We start from the raw sequence: 19453 nt of genomic DNA on the forward strand, positions 1-19453 counted from the left end.
GCCAATATAGGTATAACTTCTACAATACTTTTTTTATTTTTCTTTTATTTGTTATTTTTGCTACTGGCTAACACGGTACCACGGGTTTTGTGTTGTTATTTTTTAGATAAAAATTACTGGTGTTTTTTAAATTGGTTATTAGGATGATCTTGATGTGTGATTCCCCTGAGCAACATTAAAGCAGCTAAGAATAGTCACTGGTGGAGAATATGAGAGTAGAGGATAAAAAGCAATTACCTTTTGCCCCAAAACTTAGAAGGGACCCTATACTGGGAGACATTTCAGTACATGCACCATGTTACCAATTAAACTTCTACACAACCCCCTCAGATACAATATAGGATCTAACCAATCCCAATACAACCTATGGAGAGAGATGTTACATAGAATTCCCAATTAGATTGACTTGGTCATTGAATGGACAACGTATAAAGCATCAATGCTGGAAATACTGTTCAACTGCCTGACTATAACTGTGTTTTCGCCTTTGCCATATTATAAAGAGCTTTGACATTGTCTCTGCCCAAAATATCCATGAAATGACTTTTCCTCGCTCAAAATATATCATTATATCAAAGGCATATATAACCTTGTTTCCTATGGGAAGACAGAAAATTTATCTCTGGTTAAATGAGAGACATCACTAATATTTTATTGTCCATTGCTAATTTACTGCCTTTGATATAATGATATCTTTGATGACATTTCTGTGAAAACTATGAGATCTACTCTTACACATTACTTTAACTGCTTAACTCTTTGAACTGCTCTAATTAGACAAAGTTCTATATATCAAATATAGCTACAATATATAATCAGGACTTGCTAAGTAAAACAGCCTTATCTTAATAGTCTTCTGTCTCTGGAAGGGTAACTTTCTAACCACTTCTCATTTTACACGTTTTACATCCAACAGGATTCAATTTATTAGGTTTAATGAGAATTCAGCAGTTGAGTGGTCATTCCCCTAATATTAGCGCTACAATTATGAATGATTGTCTGGTATAGTAAACTCATTATATCCTTCCATACCATACACCATATACCATTTTCTATACAGAAAACAACCCTACCCTTTTTGTCTGAGTTAAATAAGGGAATGTACCAATTTACCCAATAGTGAGCACATGTCTCATTATTACAAGAGAGATGTGTTGAAACTGTTGGCAGTGGGAGCCTTCCTAACCACAATACTGCATAAGAAGAAAATTGGTATGCCCCTAAATAAGTGAATGGCAGCCTCCTTCATGAAGGCAAGGTGGCGGCAATGATGACTGCCATTCAAAGCTCATTTATGAATGCAACCCGCAAATGAGATGCATCAATGCTATTCATAAAAGATACTGTGGCACAGTGTCTGAGAAAACCCTAGTGGGAATATGCATATCTCCCAGGATGCTCTATGAGACCCATCATATGGGAAGCATAGCAGAGGCTGTTTATTGTGATGGCTGTGAGGCAATCATTAATGACTCACTACCTGGGGGAGGGGAGCTTTCTGCCCTACTATGGGCCCTCTGCTTAGGTTGCATTGTCTCATGTCTATTTGCGCACAGTTCATCAACGAAGCCTGAAGCATCGGCGCTCTCCAAAAGTACTTGGAAGTGCAAGGAGCATTCATTAATAGAACCAGTAGCCTATAGCTGTCAGGAGGACTCATAGGGTTTCAAACCCTGGTCTGTATGGTGGCTTACAGATGTTCTTTCCTGCTGAGCCACTGGGGGCCTCTTACGGCTCTGAGAATTCACTTAGATTCCCTTTGCTACTCTCTCTCTGTCTCCTCCTCTGATCTGGTGTCAGTAATCTAATCAATAAGAGTATATTTAAGACAATCCCTTTCCACATTTCTGGATTATTCAAATCAGTTTGGTGATCTTGCCCCAGTTTGTTCTTGTTCCTGCTCCAGCCTACATTCGATCCTTGCCTATACCCTTATTCTTGTTGTTTACCCGGCTGTGACTTCTGCCTGTCCCCACAGGCTTACACTTGATTTCCTGTCTGTCTCGACCAAGGACCTGCTCTTGTTAGCCATCTTGCCTGATCCTTGCCCGCTTAAGGACTTCATATTACTTTACCTTTTGTTCTTCACTGGTTGATATTGACTTGCCTTTTATTTTCATCTTCTGCTGTTGGCATTTTCATGATTAAATCTGATTCATTCACTATCATAAGGTCTCTGCTCATCTTCAAGTCAACTTTACACATCAGCTTAGTTACATAGCACATAGTCTTCCACCTGATAACCTCACACCAGAGGTAGTTCTTGACAATAGTTAAGGAATATAGTTGTACTGAGCACAACTGGGTAGGATGCCATTTAGCAGGTGGCAATGACACTGGAATTCTCAGAAAAAAAACATGGAAATTTGTGTCTGAAGTGAAAACCACGTTCTTTCCCACCTCCAGTACTACATAACTCTGTATACAGCAGTCACGTACTTCACACATTTTTGCCCAATAGTAAATGCAAATATATAAGATTAAACTGGCCATGTAGCATGTTTACTGACTACGACCATTTGGGGGTGATTTCGAAAAGTCACCTCAGTTTGCACCTCATTAGGAAAGCAAATTCTCCAGTTCTAGTGGAAGCCCCTCCCTGTATCATTTGATTAAAAGCCTTTGGCACGTGGCTACTGACTAATCCGACTCCACGCGTCACGCTAAACCATGCGATAGAGCAGTATCAAAGGAACCTGCCAACATCAATCACAGAGGGTGTTTAATTCCTATACGGACTGTGTGTTTGTTGCTATGAATAATACAGGGAATGGACAAGTAACAAATGATGTGCTGGAAAGTGTAACATATCCCATATCTGTTTGTAGTTATGCTGGACGCAATACAGAATGATGAAATGCACTTTGTTATTTCTCTGCATTGTGTCAGGGCCATAATTCATCCTGCGCATCATACTGTGAAACACAACAAATGCAAACAGCTTCACACACACAGTTTTATAGCATTCATACAAAGGTTTCTATGTGAACTTTAGTACAATTTCTTGAACTCTAGGGCTACACCAAGTGATTTTCTTTTGACAACCAAATCCCCTGGAGGGACCTTCCCTTAAGACTGTTATCCTCTAGATATACCCCTGGAAACTTAAAGACAAGCACGTTTTTGTAGTTGAGCTAATCAACGGAAATTTACAGGCAGCTCAACATAGTCTACAGCATCTGGGTTCACTCTGCTAGCAACCTCTTCAGTTAGCAGCCAACCAATGAGCATCAGCCAACTAGGATCTCTTCAATGATGTCCTAGAAGAAGGCAAGTTGCCTTCACCCTACTTTCCTCAAGCCTTAATCTCACCACCACTGCTGCCTCGCTGCTTTAAGTTTCCCCTCGTGGAGTGATTGTCATCCTTCTCTCCCTACCCGTCTCCAACCCACCTCACCTCTTAGTCCAACTTCATCCTCATGCCTTCCTCCTATAATGATTAAAAGGTATGGACACCCTCTGTTTCTCAGCCTTCTTCTTAAAGACAATCAACGTAGAGTCCAACGTCAAGTCCTTCCTCCTTGAATCACTGGGGGGGGCATATATCAACTTTCGTCAAATTTGCCCATGGCCAGTAACCCATAGCAAGCAATAAAACTGTTGCATTCATTATCCTACTTGCAGCTGGCTTTAAAAAGCTGGTCACTGATTGGTTACTGTGGGTAACTGTCCATGGGCAAATTTGCCCAGTGTTGATAAATGAGCCCCACTTTCTGTATACAGTCACCCTGTGCAGTATGTCTCAGCATGCTCCACTCTCTGCCTTCTCAGTCCCCGAGACAGCCAAACCCCTCCCTGATGACCACCTCCCAAAATGACATGAACCAGCTATGCACCACTTCATGGAGTGTTTCACTGCATTGTTACAGTGATTTCTAGACCAACACCCACAATTAATGGGTGACTAGATCAACCACGAAAGCCATGGATAAACTGTACACCACAAAGATCTCGCCCTTCTCCAGTGAGCTATGTGTCTTGGCACATTCAGCCATTTTGTATCCCATGCTCAAGAGAAAAGTCATGGCTAACGCAGAGCAACACTAGCCATATTTCAGGATGATTTGGCTCATATTTACAGCTCATTCTGTTCCCCAAGGTCATACGTGGGTGCTCAGCCTGATCCAATGTCTCAAACCATCGCAGAATGCAGCCTGCGCCTCAGCCAACGTCTGCTGCTTCCAGAAAACATTTACTCTTCCCTGGGAATGTTTTTTCGCCTGTCTCTGTCACGCATGAGAATATTTTGGAATGCACCGAGATACTCACACTTTTGGTAACCCCAAATATCTAATTAAACGAGCAGAGGCACTTCAGATGAATTATTGTGCAACACTAAACTGGCTGCAAAACATCTCACATCTCTACAAGTCACTGTTTTCTCAAGGTCTAGAAAAATACTGAAAAGCTGTGGGAGAAAAAATGTAAACTGCATTAAATAAAAAAAGGCAAATATTTATTTTTACTTCATATTTCAGCTACAGTGGGATGGGATTACTAAGGAGAACTTAACAAAAAGCATTAAAAGGTAATGTCATTAACTACAGAAGAGAAAGTAGCCAAAGAAAACTTGGTAAGGCGCCATTTTGTACTGATGTGCCAAGACTCTGTTAATGTCAGCCGAACTGAACTCTGGAGAAAAGACAACTGTACTAGAAACTTATGGATATATAAAGTATGAGAACTTCACATAAAAGGGCTACACCATCAATAATCAACCCAATCAAATGGTTATTCTAGTATGACAGTGGTTTTAGGCAGTAAAAATGTGTTACATCCCACAAAAGCAGAGGCTTCTGACTATATTCTCCCCCATTTGGTCAAACCCTTCTCAGAGATATATGGACACATTGTTATAATAGTCATTCCCCTATCAGTGATAGCCAAGACCAATTGGCCTCCATGCCAAGGCCATGAACCACTGTTTTAAAACCTCAAACTCATGTAGAAATGAGTCCAAGGGGGTGATTTACTAAACTTCAGAGTCAACTTTTCACTTTGCAAGAAAATCACAGCAAAAATCCCAAATTCCAATATTTTTGTATTTGGCCGAATTTCCAAAATGTATCAATACCAAAAATCTTGAAAATCATTAGGCAGAGAGCTTCTATAAAAGGCAATATTTTCAACAGTTGAGCTAATTCATTGCAATCAAGTTTTTTTTAAACAGTTTAATTTGTAAAAATAAATGCAAAAATCTTATTTTCATTATTCTTATTTTTCCCACAAATTAATGCACTAAACTTTTTGAATTTTAGTTTATTTAGAAAAAAAAACAATTTAGAAATTGGATTACATGTGGATTAAACTCCATCCAGTTTGATGTTTTTTTTTTTGTTTTATAAATTGAATTTTATTTACACTCAAATTAGATATTTGATAAATCTTCCCTGTGAGATAACTTGGCATCACCATTCATAAAATAAACATAAAAGAAGGGGCGCACTCCCATTGTATAAAAATGTATCATTGTAAAGAGTTAAGGCACTTACAATTTAGCAGAGAATGATTGTTCATCAATTTAATTAATCTGTTAAATCTGTTCTCAACGCGTTTCGGGACACAACTGCTTTAAACCAGATTGCACCCCTTTTCTCTTATATACAGCTTTTATCACCATAGGTCATAGTCCTTGCTAGAATCTCAGTTGAGAAAAGAGCTATGAGTTACGAGCGGAAGAGGAACATGTATATTGAGGTACAAAAACATAAGCTCTTCGGGGCAAATTCACTAAGATCCGAAGTTGCGCCGGCGACAGCTTCGCCACAATCCACCGCACTTTGCCAGGCGTAGTTTCACTAAAGTCACTAAAATGCGAAGTTGAGCTCAGGGAGGCGAACGGTAGCAAGGTTGCGCTAGCGTTAATTCGTCAAGCAAAGTGAAGTTACACTAGCGGTGCCTAATTTGCATACGGCGCCAAGTTAAAGTACAATGGACGTATATGTAGCAGCAAATACATTACACTACTTAATCCTGGGAAAACTTCATTAAATAAAATAGAGTTGTTATTTTGCCCTACACATGTGCCCACTGTATAGTTTAAGTGCCATATCTTAGGAAATGTAGGGGGGAAGGAGGGTACCCTCAAAAAAATGTATGATCTTTTTCAGCCTATCACCCTTAAAAAAGGAAAAGACGCCAGCATTTTTTGGGAAAATTTCAACTTTTTTTTAAGCAATACCTATCTACTCTATTGCACTTCGCCTGGTCTCAGTTGGCGAAGGCAAGTGTGGCGCAAGAGTTAACGTTCATGAATACGCAAGTATAGGTCAACTTCACTAGCGAATTTACGCCAGCGCCCGTTAGTAAATCGGCGAAGTAACGAAATGACGTCACGCTGGCGTTAGCCACTTCGCGCTTTAGTAAATTTGCCCCTTCATCTCAATTTCATTTATTGCCTTCATTTTCTTATTCCACATTTGTTTTTTTTGTTTTTTAAGGCAAAAAAAATGAGAACAAGATAAAGAACCTTTTAGCTCAATTATTAAATAATTCAATTTTAAGCGACCATATTTTATCATGTCTCAGACAAAAAAAAGAAGTCCTGGCCAACATGTTAGTAAGGCTTCAAAGAACTGTAATAATATCTATAAATGAGCAAATAGGAATCTAGGAATGAAACGTTACTTCCTACTTGTGTTCTCGGTTACCCAGCGATCTCCAGTAATCTCGTGTAACTATACAAAAAGCGGAACGTGTGTGGGGAAGACAAAGTAGGAAGCTATTGGTTATTGGCAAATACAAACACCATGACTATGTAGGATAAGCAAATCTGTGTATGTTTTATATTGAATAATAAATCTTATTGTTTCTTGTGTTGGGGTAAAATATGAGGCCGTAACCACAATTTCCTTCAGAACAATGTGAGCGTAGCGCTGGGATTATCGATGTGTGTGGTCTGATAGGAGAGAATAAACTGGCGCCCCCCGGTGTAACTTTACTCCTGTTACATCTGCACAAAATAACAAGTTTGGACTGCGTCAGGTCCATGTTGTATCACTGTTTTCCTTCTGTACCAATATCCTAACATTTTTGTTTAAAGGTTTTAATTTCCTTTAATTTAATTTAATTTCCTTTTGTCAAGTTTGCAAGGGAATAGTGTGCTGTGTTCAATTATAGTCCGACGAGTACAAGATGTAGCTTGATGTGTAGCTCGGCTTACTCGCCCAACAGCAAATGTCCATGGAGTACTTGTTAATGGGGTCACTTATAATGGAAGATATAATGTTACTATTAATGTGAAGGTGAAATGTTACTACTAGGAGGAAGGTGTAATAATACTACCAGAGAAAAGGTATAATGCAATGGCATAACTACCGGGGGTGCAGGGTGTGCGATTGGGCCAGGGCCCGCACCCCCTCAGGGCCCCTGGCAGCTCGCGCGCCACTGACTTCTTCAGTGTTTCTGGGCATACGGAGGGGGGCGGGGGCCCGGCTGCACGTCCCGCTTCAGGGCCCGCCCCCCTTTAGTTACATTACTGGTATAATGTTACTATTAATGGGAACGTGTATTGTTACTATTAAGGGAAACTATAATGTTACTGTTAAGAGAGTAACTTAAAGGGCTACTGCCATTTGTAAAGATGTATTTTTCAAAACACATCAGTTAATAGTGCTGCTCCAGCAGAATTCTGCACTGAAATCCATTTCTCAAAAGAGCAAATTGATTTTTTTATATTTCATTTTGAAATCTGACATGGGGCTAGACATATTGTAGTTTCCCAGCTGCCCCCAGTCATGTGACTTGTGCTCTGATAAACATCAGTCACTCTTTACTGCTGTACTGCAAGTTGGACTGATATCACCCCAAGCAGCCCATCATCAGAACAATGGGAAGGTAACCAGATAACAGCTCCCTGGTAGGTCTATGAACAACACTCATTAGTAAAATCCAGGTCCCACTGAGACACATTCAGTTACATTGAGTAGGAGAAACAACAGACTGCCAGAAAGCAGTTCCATCCTAAAGTGCTGGCTCTTTCTGAAATCACATGACCAGGCAAAATGAGCTGAGATGCAGCTACACACCAGTATTACAACTAAATACACTTGCTGGATCAGGAATGACATTTTATATTGTAGAGTGAATTATTTGCAGTGTAAACAGTGTCATTTAGACAGAATTCCTTTAAATATGCCAGACAACTATATAAAAAAGAAAAAATCTTTTTGTGAAATATGTATTTCTTAAACTTTCACTGAAGTTTGATCATTTAATTCCAATAAATAAATTCATAAATAAATCAATTATAAATAAATAATTGATAATAAAAACAATAGTTTATTGGTTGCATTAGGCAATTTCATCGTTTAGCTTCTGTTAGTTACACTGGCCCAGGCATGTATGTATTATATATACTTACAGCCATCGCACAGGTTCATCTTGGAAAGATTCCTCCCATCGTAGGGTTCCTCAAAGGCGGAGCCATTTTCTTTCTCATCGAAGGAATGCAGGTACATGGCCTTATTGTCCATCCTCTTTGTCTACGGAAACAAAAAGACGCTCATTAGAATCTCCTTGTCTTGCATTAAATACACTCTGCAGAACTCGAATCCCTCCAGAAGAGTTACTGCCTTGAGCAAGCTCTGTAGCCACTATAATGGAATCATGTGATCTTCTTCTTCTGAATCTTCTTCTTACTCTTCTTCTGACTCTTGCCTGACTTTGTCCTCTGAACTCTGCTCCTAATTGTTGGCTTCCCATACATCTCTTGACTTCTCTCTCCAAATACGCCCCAGTTAATTTTTGGTTTTCCTTACTTGACTTTCTGCTGATATCAATAATTCCTCATTTTAGCCTCTGTGTATCTAGATATAGGTCCAGCATCACCCCCTCTCTAAATACCTCTACCTTAGAGACTGCCTAAAACTGGGGGCATTTGAAAATGATTTTGTTTGGGTTGGGGTTCTAAAGATGTTAGATGTACATGCTCTTCTGGTGCACACCCGAATACTAAAACCAAATAAATAATTACAATACATGAAGCATTTATATCATATCATGGATGTTTCTTCTCTATCTCAGATTACATGAGCTGGACTCTCTTTCTTAGCACATGCCAAAGATGACTATCCTGCAGCTGCCTGGCTCTTGCTGAACCACATCCCCCACCATATTCCAGCAGCCAATAATAATAATTCTAATAATAAACAGCAGGGTTATGTAATAACATAAAAAAACCCTTGCCCAGTAATGTAGATCAGGCAAAAAGGTATTTGCCTTATCCTATAGCTGGTCAGAAACAGGCAGATCTGAGCATTGACCTCATCATCCAATCACCAGATTCATACTTACTATAGAGAGGCAGCTAAAACATTCAATATAAGATTTACTCATAGGTTTTCTTTTTAAATATTAAAGGGGAACTCCATCTAAGTTTGTTTTTCATAATGAAAGACAATGTAATTCTAAGCAACTTCACAACATGAATGACAGGTATAGGACCTGTTATCCAGAATGCTCAGGACCTGGGGTTTTCCAGATAATGGATCTTTCTGTAATTTGGATCTTCATTCCTCAAGTCTACTAGAAAATCATATAAACATTAAATAAACCCAATAGACTGGTTTTGCTTCCAATAAGGATTAATTATATCTTAGTTGGGATCAAGTACAAGCTACTGTTTTATTAATACATTGAAAAAGGAAAGTATTTTTAAATATTTGGATTATTTGCATAAAATGAAGTCTATGGCCTTTTGGAGCTTTCTAGATAATGGGTTTCCAGGTAACGGATCCCACACCTGTACTGATTTTCAATGGATTTAATTCAATGAATGCCTTCACAGGTCTCTTATCAGCTGTCTTCTATTACACTGTTACAGTCAGAACCAGCAGTGCAGAGAATAAAGAGAGAAATACATATGTTGCTTTCAAAAGCAATTACATTTAAAAAAAAACCTCAAAAACCATTGGAAATGTCTAATATTAATTTATATTTAAAGATTCTTTGGAATTATTTTCTAGACACAAGCTTTATAATGAGATTCAGAAGGAAGGACCAACTGTGGTCTGTAACCTATGGTGTCTCACTATACACAGCATGTTGTTGATACAGTCTTTGGAATAATAACCCACACCACTTAACGGTTCCCATGAATATGCCACAGATATCCAACTAAATCCTGTGGATATTGTGCAAATGGCACAGGCAAATTGTAGGGTTTCATGCATTTGTGTAGATGGTCCAAATGGTTTGGTCTAAAAAGAAGTTGGAACAAGGTTTGGCTTCTCTCACTTCCTCATTTAGGGCACCAGACAATAATATGGCAGGTATATTTTCAGTGTGGACAGATGGACACCAGTATTGCCTGTCAAAGCTACCCCCAACCACCCTGAGGTGAGTATGATCAACCCGTCCAACCAAATCTGGGCATCTATGGTCAACCTAAATAGTTATTGACCTCTCAAAACATCTTCTTCATCCTACATCCTCCTCTTAAAGGAAGAGTTCAGCGTAAAAATATTAACTGGGTAAATAGATAGGCTGTGCAAAATAAATAAATAACATAAAATGTAATGTATAAAGGCTGGAGTCACTGGATGTCTAACAGAACAGAACCTAACTCTGAGTCAGTGGCTTTAAAGGGGGCCACATAGGGGCGCAAATCTCTGATTGGTTACTGCCTGGTAACCAATCAGTGGAAACCAAGAGAGCTGAAAAGCAGGAAGTAGTGTTCTGGCTATTATGTTATACATCCAGTCACTCCAGCCTTTATACATTACATTTTTAGCTAAATAACTATATTGAATTTTTTTTTTATTTTGCACAGCCTATGTATTTGAACCAGTTTTTATTTTTATACTCAACAATTCCTTTAAGGGTATGACCATCAAGGCAGGGGAGTATTGGTAACTTACACTTTATACTCATTATAATGGTTTGTGGCCATGTCGAGACCAATCCACCAATTCCGAAGTCTTGAATTCATCCAAAACAAAATAGGTAACCAGGCAAAGTGCATTAAAAGAAAACGAATCTAAGTTCCAGAAGCTCCCAGCCTGGAGTCAGTGTCATAACTAAATCAAAGTGCATCAGTTTCATGTGAGGTTCTCAATGCAATATTGTAAGCAACGGCTAATGATACAATCATTGAGTTGTGTAGAACTGGACTAATATGAAGTGTAGACATTGGAGGAAACATGTGCTACCATAACCCTATCTTGAACTACAAAGTTCTGACAGAGATGTCCATGACACTACTGGGGCAACACACAACAGTTATAACACTACCAGCAAGTATGGGAGCAGAGGAAGAATGGGGCTTGTACTTGTATGTATGGGACAATGACACAACTGAACACTGATAGCAGGTAACATGTTGGGGTCTTGATTATTTGGGAAATTAAAATAACATCACTAAAAGGTAAAAATGGTGGCAAAAGGCATCAAACTGTATGGTGCCGATTTACTTGAGGTACTATAACAAAAATGTACATTACCATCATTAATTTAGCAAAAAACAATGTTACAATAAACATTAGGAAGTAGGACTAAATAGCGGGTTATTAAATAATAAAAAATACACTATAGTTCTAGTTTTTAACATCTAACTCACATTGTTCCCTAGAACTTTAAAGACTTTTTAGGGGGTTCATAAAATGTAATTTTTCCATCTTGCCTCTTTGCTCATGCCAAGCAGCCTTACCAGGAAAAAAAAATCAATAAATTCCTCAGTGGGAAGGTACCTCTGCCCTAAGAAAGATGGAAAGGGGAGCAACAGAAGACAATGATGAAAGCAGACAGGCTCCCAAGCATGTATCTCAAACAATGACTTTAGTAAATGTTTCCAATATGTGTAAGGTATGGGGCTCATTTCCTCTGGGAGCACCCCTGCTTCTTCAGGACCAAGAAACCACCCAGTCAAGGGCACAACTCAAGGTACATAAGCTATAAAACTGCTCCCCATTCTATAGGACACTTCAGGTGGGCTGGCTATGAAGTGACTTCTAGTTAACTTCTAGTTAAGAGGCCACCACATTTATTGAGCTCTCTGGCCTTAGTAACATCCCCAGATCTGGTAGAATATAAACCCCCTCATCTTCGGTAAAGCACAAGTTGTGGTTAAGCATATAAACAACTTAGAATACTGAGGGCAGCCTGATCCCCATGCAGACATATCATACTGGAATCTACAAAACTGGAATTGCTGTATTCCTCAAAAAACCAAAGTTTATAAGGGAGGGGAATAACAGAAAGTTTATATAGTGTAGTATTTGACACTCCAATAATTCACCCTTAGTGATTATCAAACCTTAGTGTATTACTGAATCACACCTTTCTTGTGAAAACAATGTGTATCCAAATTACATTCCCATATAGCAGGGGCTAAGCACCTTATACATCCACTTGTGACCTAATAGCCTTAAGTGACATGTTCACCATTTACATGAATTTATACACTTTAACAATTACCAAAGACAACTGGGTGGGCTGGGAGCTTGGGGTTGGTGTGAATATTGCAACCAGCCTCTGGACTCCAAGGGGCAGATTTACTAAGGTTCGAGTGAATTTTCGAAGTACAAAAAGTTCTAATTTCAAGGTTATTTTTTGGATACTTCGACCATCGAATAGGATACTACGACTTCGAATTTACTTCGACTTTGATTCGAAGTAAAAATCGTTCGAATATTCGACCATTCGATAGTCGAAGTACTGTCTCTTTAAAAAAACTTCGACTTCAATACTTCGTCAACTTAAACCTGCCGAAGTGCTATGTTAGCCTATGGGGACCTGACAGAGCATATTTCTAAGTTTTTGGGTATCGAAGGAAAAGCATACGATCATACGATAAAATCGTACGGAATATGATCGTACGATAAATAAAATCCTCCGACTTCAAATTTGAATGTCAGAGGATTCTATTCGATGGTCGAATTTCAAAGTATTTTCCACTTCGAAATTCGAACCTTGATAAATCTGCCCCCTAGTGTTTCCAGTGGTATAATATACTCACAAGACGTGAGTTGAAACACGCATGGGTAAAAATGATCAATTTCGTATCCAAGCTTCCCGACTTGTTGCTTTAAATGGAGAGATAAAACAGCTTGTGCAGAAGCGCTTTTTCAAATTTTAATAAATATTTAAAATCACACTCACAAACCGCATTCAGAATGGCCTTATATGTTCCGTATGGCACTTTTCGACTCCTCGCCGTCCCTCAGAGCTCCGTGTACATTTCAAATGCAGCTCTTCTGCAAGTCCAGAGTGTAATCTCGCTTTGGGGGAGACCACAAATTCTGGGACTCTAATCTATATCATACTGGAAGCTCACACTGGGTTTACTCTTGAGCAAGTAGTTTTTAAGTTCATGACTTTGTTTGAGGACAAAAATATCATCCAGGTTACAACATTAGTTGTATTATTTGCAAATGTAGCTTGGACAGCTAATAAGTATTCACTGCAAATGTTATGCTAAGTGGTCCCAGCTATTGCTCCTGGTCCTCAAAAGCTGAGCCACCATACAGTTCAAGACCGCAGATCTGCACCTTCTGGACTTAATCTGGCCTCACACCAGAAGACTTGCTTTTGGTAATTCCCAAGATGGCCACCCAGGTGCTGGGCTAAACAGAGCTAATAATGTGCTCATAATAGGAACTTATGAAAACTTTGTCATAAGAAAAGTTTGGCATAAGATTTCATAAACAGTAATTTCTAACAGACACAATATATATTTGGATGAATTGAGTTGGGCAGGCCACCAGTTTGCCCATATACACAGGCCAATAATATACTGATCTGGAGGGCCCAAACCAGCAACTAATTCTGGTCTGTGTAAGGCCATCTTTAGAATAGGCATCTAGTTTAAGGGCAGAGACATACGCCAAGATTCAGGGGAGATTTAGTCGCACGGCGACTATTCACCTCTTCTTCAGGCGTCAAATGTCCCCAAAAAGCCTTCCCGCTGGCTAGAATCTAAATCGCCGGTGGCATGACACTCAAGGGTAGATTTTTTAAGAAGTTCGAGATCTCCACAGTCCGCAGAGTGAAATACAGCCTATCTTCATTCATTTCTATGGAATTTTTAAAGGCGTATTTATCAAATGGTGAATTTTCACTATCACCCTTTGATAAATACACCTTTAAAAATCCCATAGAAATTAATGAAGAGAGACGTTATTTCACTCTGCCGACTAGGGAGATCTCTAACTTCACTCTTTGATAAATCTAACCCTCGGAGCACTTCATTTTCCGAAGTCCCCGGAAGTTGCCTCACGAGGAAACGTCGGGCGACTTCGGAAAGCGATTTCGATTTTAGCCAGCAGGAAGGCATTGCGGAGAGATTAGTCGCTCGAAGAAGAGGCAATATGTCGCTGGCCGATTAATCTCCCTGAATCTCCACATGTGTCTCTGCTCTAAAGAGATACTGGCACCAGAAATTAAACCATTTTTTTACATCTATCATAAAATTGTTATGCTTTTACAATTTACATGTTTTTTATAATTTTGCCATAAAATTATTCTACATTTCCTTACAGATCACCAATGTTCCTCTATGAGGGGGCTTAGAAAAGAAAAACTGGCACTCAGGACTCCATGCAAGCGGGCCAAGCCCTGCGTGTTTAATGCAACGAAACGTTTCGGGGGCGTGCCCCTTCGTGAGACGTCTGACAATTGGGCATGCCCCCAAAACGTTACGTTGCATTAAACACGCAGGGCTTGGCCCTCTTGCATGGAGTCCTGAGTGCCAGTTTTTCTTTTCTAAGTGTGTCAAATTAAGGGTTGCCGATCCTTTTTATCTGAGCACCGGACCAGCTGTAATTCGAGAGGCCAGGGAGTGCTGGTGGGTTTTTGGAAATTAGACCCTCTATGAGGGGACTGCCATATTTGTGCAACAGCAATCCCTTAGCATTAGAAACTCTTACTGACAGGTTGAGAAGGGACAGTCAGACTGACAAAAAAGTCAGGATTAGGAACTTAAAGTAACAATTACTAACAAAAACAGAACTATCAGCAAATAAATGGTCAACACGACCTATAGGTAACTTTTAATGTATATTTATAGTTTTTTATGTCAGTATCACTTTAAGGAATACTGGGGCATTTAGAAGAACATCTGTAGCGTTATCTAGACATTTCTACAAATGAAACATTTAAGATGGATGTTTCCCTTATAAGGAAGGGCAATATTCTATATGTTTATAGCATATGGTTGAAAAACACATGAAACTACCCTATCGATGCCTGTAATGAACCCACAACAATTAAGCCTCAAATGCATGAATCCTTAAACGAACCAAAACTATTTTTCCGGGGCATTCCTGGCAATTTCATCCATCTTGTTGGATGATGGAATTTCCCCATATACAGAATACTTTTGCCCTAAGTGAGCACTAGTTGGGTGATTTGGTGGATGTGATGGACAGAGAGCAGGACAACCCTGTCCATAGATAAGGCTGCTGTCCAAAGTGCTGCTCTGATGACCTTCAGCTCACTCAACAAGATAACTTGACACTACCCAAGACTATTAGTAACAACAGAATTTTATGATAAAGCAACAGGGAGTATCAATGATTTAGAATGTACAGTATAAGGGCAAATGTTAGGTGAGGATAACACACTGGTGTACTGCAAATAAAGGCCTCTAAACAGTGAGGTGGAATTTACAGACAGGACAGGAGTGACCTAACTCTAGGAATTCCTTGTAGAGGCACAAGATCAGTCATCCTGAGGGCTCCACCTGGGCTTATTATTGTAGCGTCATGTGAGAACAACCTTGATAATTGCTGGGCTGCTGTCTGTGAGAAATAAATGGTTCTGTCCTGGGAGAAAGGGTGGATTAGAACCATCCCCATGGTGTTGATTACTAGGTGATATCATCATGAGTTCCGCTTTATGTACACACTGCTATCAACACATGTGAGAAGTATTTGTGGATATCATTGATGTGCCTGTACTGAACAGCATGAGGGGAGTCATTATTCTTCGGCACAACTGCAATCCTATTTCACTCTCATGTATTGGGTACAATATTAGGCCTCTCACATGGTGTACACGGGTTTTATCTTACACCTCTTCTACCAAGTTGAGCATTTGGAGGAGATGTATTTATTATATTTAGCAACTAATAGCTCAGTACATATTATCAGTCAGTTCTATTGCTTTCTCTCTCACTTGAACAACTTTACACACTTACCCCTATCTTTATCATCTTAGGTTACCTTGACTTATGGGTAATGGCCCAACTATCAGTTGGCCAGTTCTATCTAACGTGTGCTGCTACAACTCACACAGGACAACCAGCCTTACTCCTTGCTATGTTGCATTTACTGTCTCCCATCCCTGACTTACTCTTCAACAGGCTGACTTTTGGGTGACCATCCTAGACCTTTACACTTAGGACAGGACTTACCTGAACTGTATGTATCACAGGGGATACTCAATGTTCTCCCATCATCCAAGCTTCAGGAGTTAACCTCTTACTCTCTAGATGTTTCAGGTCATTAAGCAAGGAGGTGCACAGTCAATAGACACATCCTTTACCATATCCCTACACAATCACACTGCACACCACAGTGTAAAGCAGCAAAAATGCACTCACACACCTTTACACTAGAGTCACACGTGCTCATTTGAAAGGTGGTCTCAGATTTGGTTGAGCTGTTGTACTTTCGTCATAATCTAATTTCACATAAGTGATTATCAATAAAATATCATGTTTGACCTTTTGCAGGATGAGGATTAGCTAATGCCATTAATAAAGTGCCTTACTGGTCCATTATTAAAATCCATTTTTCAAAATGGCAGACATATACAATGATGGCAGGAAAAAAGAGGATGTTAATGGCAATCCTTTTTAATTTTTACTGTGGTTTAAAGAACACGGGGGGGGCAAAAATTCTTAAACGCAACGAAAGGAAAGAGTTTAGTGTTGAACAGGAGGAGATTCATTGTGATCCTCACAAGTTATAACATATTTCATGGTGAAATTTGAAGGTACAGCAACTCAACGATAGTCCTACCAAATTCCCAGAGGCTTAGCAAAACAAACCCAAGAGATGCCAGCTCTACAGTTTGGGAATCTCTGCCCTAAGCGAAGAAAGTGAGACAGCTCATTATATAATCAATTCTCTTTCTGGCTGCACTGGAACAGGTATGGGATCTGTTATCTGAAAACGTTTTAATCCAGAAAGCTCAGAATAACAGGAAGGCCGTCTCCCATCAAATAATTCTGATTTATATATATATATATATATATATATATATATATATATATATATATATATATATATATATATATATATATATATATATGTATATTTTTTTTTTTCTGTAATAATAAAACAGTACCCTGTACCTGAACCCAACTAAGATATAATTAATCCTTTTGGAATAAATAAATTAAATATAAATTATTTTTTAAACAGATTTAAATTATGGAAATGTAAATTAAGGAAAGACAATCGTAATCCAGAAAACTCCAGGTCCCGAGCATTCTGGATAACAAGTCTTATACCTCTACTGGCAAATGAACTGCACTGTAGATCTCAACCTGAATACAGAAAAATGTACAAAAGATCCCAAATGCATAAAAAAAACTGAGAGAAAATGCTGAGATCAACCAAAGACGAAAAGTCAAGGTTGATGCCCAAAGGCACTGCTGAATCCTCAGTCATTTCAGGCGTCTGCAATCAAGCAGAGCAGGAAGAAAAGGAACATGTTTGGCACTAGATTAATAAAAAGGCAATTTGTAATAAGTCATTAAGGAAATCGTTGTTTGTATTATACAGAAAAATAATTAAACAAAGCAAAGAAACAAAAAATTGCTAATGTCAGGAGCCTTAGCAACAAAACAGATATCTTAGAATCTGAAGATTACTGGCAAAGTAAAGCCCACCCAAAGTATGCACGTGTTCTATTTGTTTTCTGGTGTAGGAATGCTGGGAATTGTAGTTTAGCAGCACCCAGGAAGCAGGTTGACACAATAATGTGCGTAGGTTGCCTTTCTCTATTATGCAGCTTACTTTGTATAAACACGCACATTTAATTTGTTTTTATAGTATTCTTAATATTAAAGGTGACTGTGAAACCTTAAGGATCCAACGTAAGACACCTGTGTATGTGGGTCACTCACCTGTAACTGAAGGCACCTCTGCGCCCCCTGGGATGTTCTCTCCCGGCTCTTTGCAGCACAGGGCTGAATACAAGGTAGAGATTTGCCTGGAGTTGTGTCCCTTACACTGCAAGTTCTTCCTCCACATTCCCAACCAGTAATGAGTGATGACCCCAGGATACCTGGGACAGGTCTTTATTCCTGCACTGCTCCTTGTCCTCACTACAAGCGCCTCACAGTACTTTTGGGGAAGTTGTTTGCAAGAGAGTTTTGGAGCCACTTTGTATTGGAAAAAAGAGGTTTATTTCTTATTTGACAGTCCTCACAATGCACCCACCCCTTTTGGTTACAAAAAAAATGTATTGATGAATCCTCAAAATGTGCTGCCCCATCACACACACATGTCCATGGTAACTGGTGGGTTCTTCTGCTTCCAGATGCAATTTGGTATTTCAGCTGAGCTGAGGAATGGATGCCCCCTTGTGTTATCAACTTCTACTGCAGCTTCTGCGCTCATTTACTGTATCATGTATGTCGCATAGAACAGCCTTGTACTGCCCTCAACAGAGCACTGCCTAGGGCTTCACAAACAAAGCTCTGAGGAATAATGGTTGTAGGGACTAAGAAATAACAAAACATACAGTATATTTATTTTGTGGTTGAAATGTATAAATGGACTAGTAGGGAGCAATTATGTCTATAGTAACAGTGGTATAATAGTCTATGGGAAGGGAGTGTGACTGTGGGATAGCAGGTATAGTAGGGAGAGATGGTGCCTATAGTAACAGTGGATAATAGTCTCTGGGAAGGGAGTGTGACTGTGGGATAGCAGGTATAGTAGGGAGAGATGGTGTCTATAGTAACAGTGGATAATAGTCTCTGGGAAGGGAGTGTGACTGTGGGATAGCAGGTATAGTAGGGAGAGATGGTACCTATAGTAACAGTGGATAATAGTCTCTGGGAAGGGAGTGTGACTGTGGGATAGCAGGTATAGTAGGGAGAGATGGTACCTATAGTAACAGTGGATAATAGTCTCTGGGAAGGGAGTGTGACTGTGGGATAGCAGGTATAGTAGGGAGAGATGGTGCCTATAGTAACAGTGGATAATAGTCTCTGGGAAGGGAGTGTGACTGTGGGATAGCAGGTATAGTAGGGAGAGATGGTACCTATAGTAACAGTGGATAATAGTCTCTGGGAAGGGAGTGTGACTGTGGGATAGCAGGTATAGTAGGGAGAGATGGTACCTATAGTAACAGTGGATAATAGTCTCTGGGAAGGGAGTGTGACTGTGGGATAACAGGTATAGTAGGGAGAGATGGTGTCTATAGTAACAGTGGTATAATAGTCTATGGGAAGGGAGTGTGACTGTGGGATAGCAGGTATAGTAGGGAGAGATGGTGT

The 19453-nt window shown here is 39.5% G+C and overlaps 1 protein-coding gene across 1 annotated transcript in view; it reads right to left on the minus strand.

Moving 5' to 3' along the window:
• scara5.S (scavenger receptor class A member 5 S homeolog) overlaps nt 1–18418 on the minus strand; it is a 135527-nt gene extending 117109 nt beyond the window's left edge. The window contains exons 1-2 of the mRNA XM_018266060.2: nt 18074–18418; nt 8363–8483 (exon numbers count right to left, since the gene is read on the minus strand). Of these exons, the coding sequence (XP_018121549.1) occupies nt 8363–8474 (112 nt within the window). The 5' untranslated portion in view covers nt 8475–8483; nt 18074–18418. The remainder of the gene's footprint in view (nt 1–8362; nt 8484–18073) is intronic.
• Between the last annotated feature and the right edge of the window lie 1035 nt (nt 18419–19453).

This window comes from Xenopus laevis, chromosome 5S (genome assembly GCF_017654675.1).
Source record: "Xenopus laevis strain J_2021 chromosome 5S, Xenopus_laevis_v10.1, whole genome shotgun sequence".
Classification (NCBI taxonomy): Eukaryota; Metazoa; Chordata; class Amphibia; order Anura; family Pipidae; genus Xenopus; species Xenopus laevis.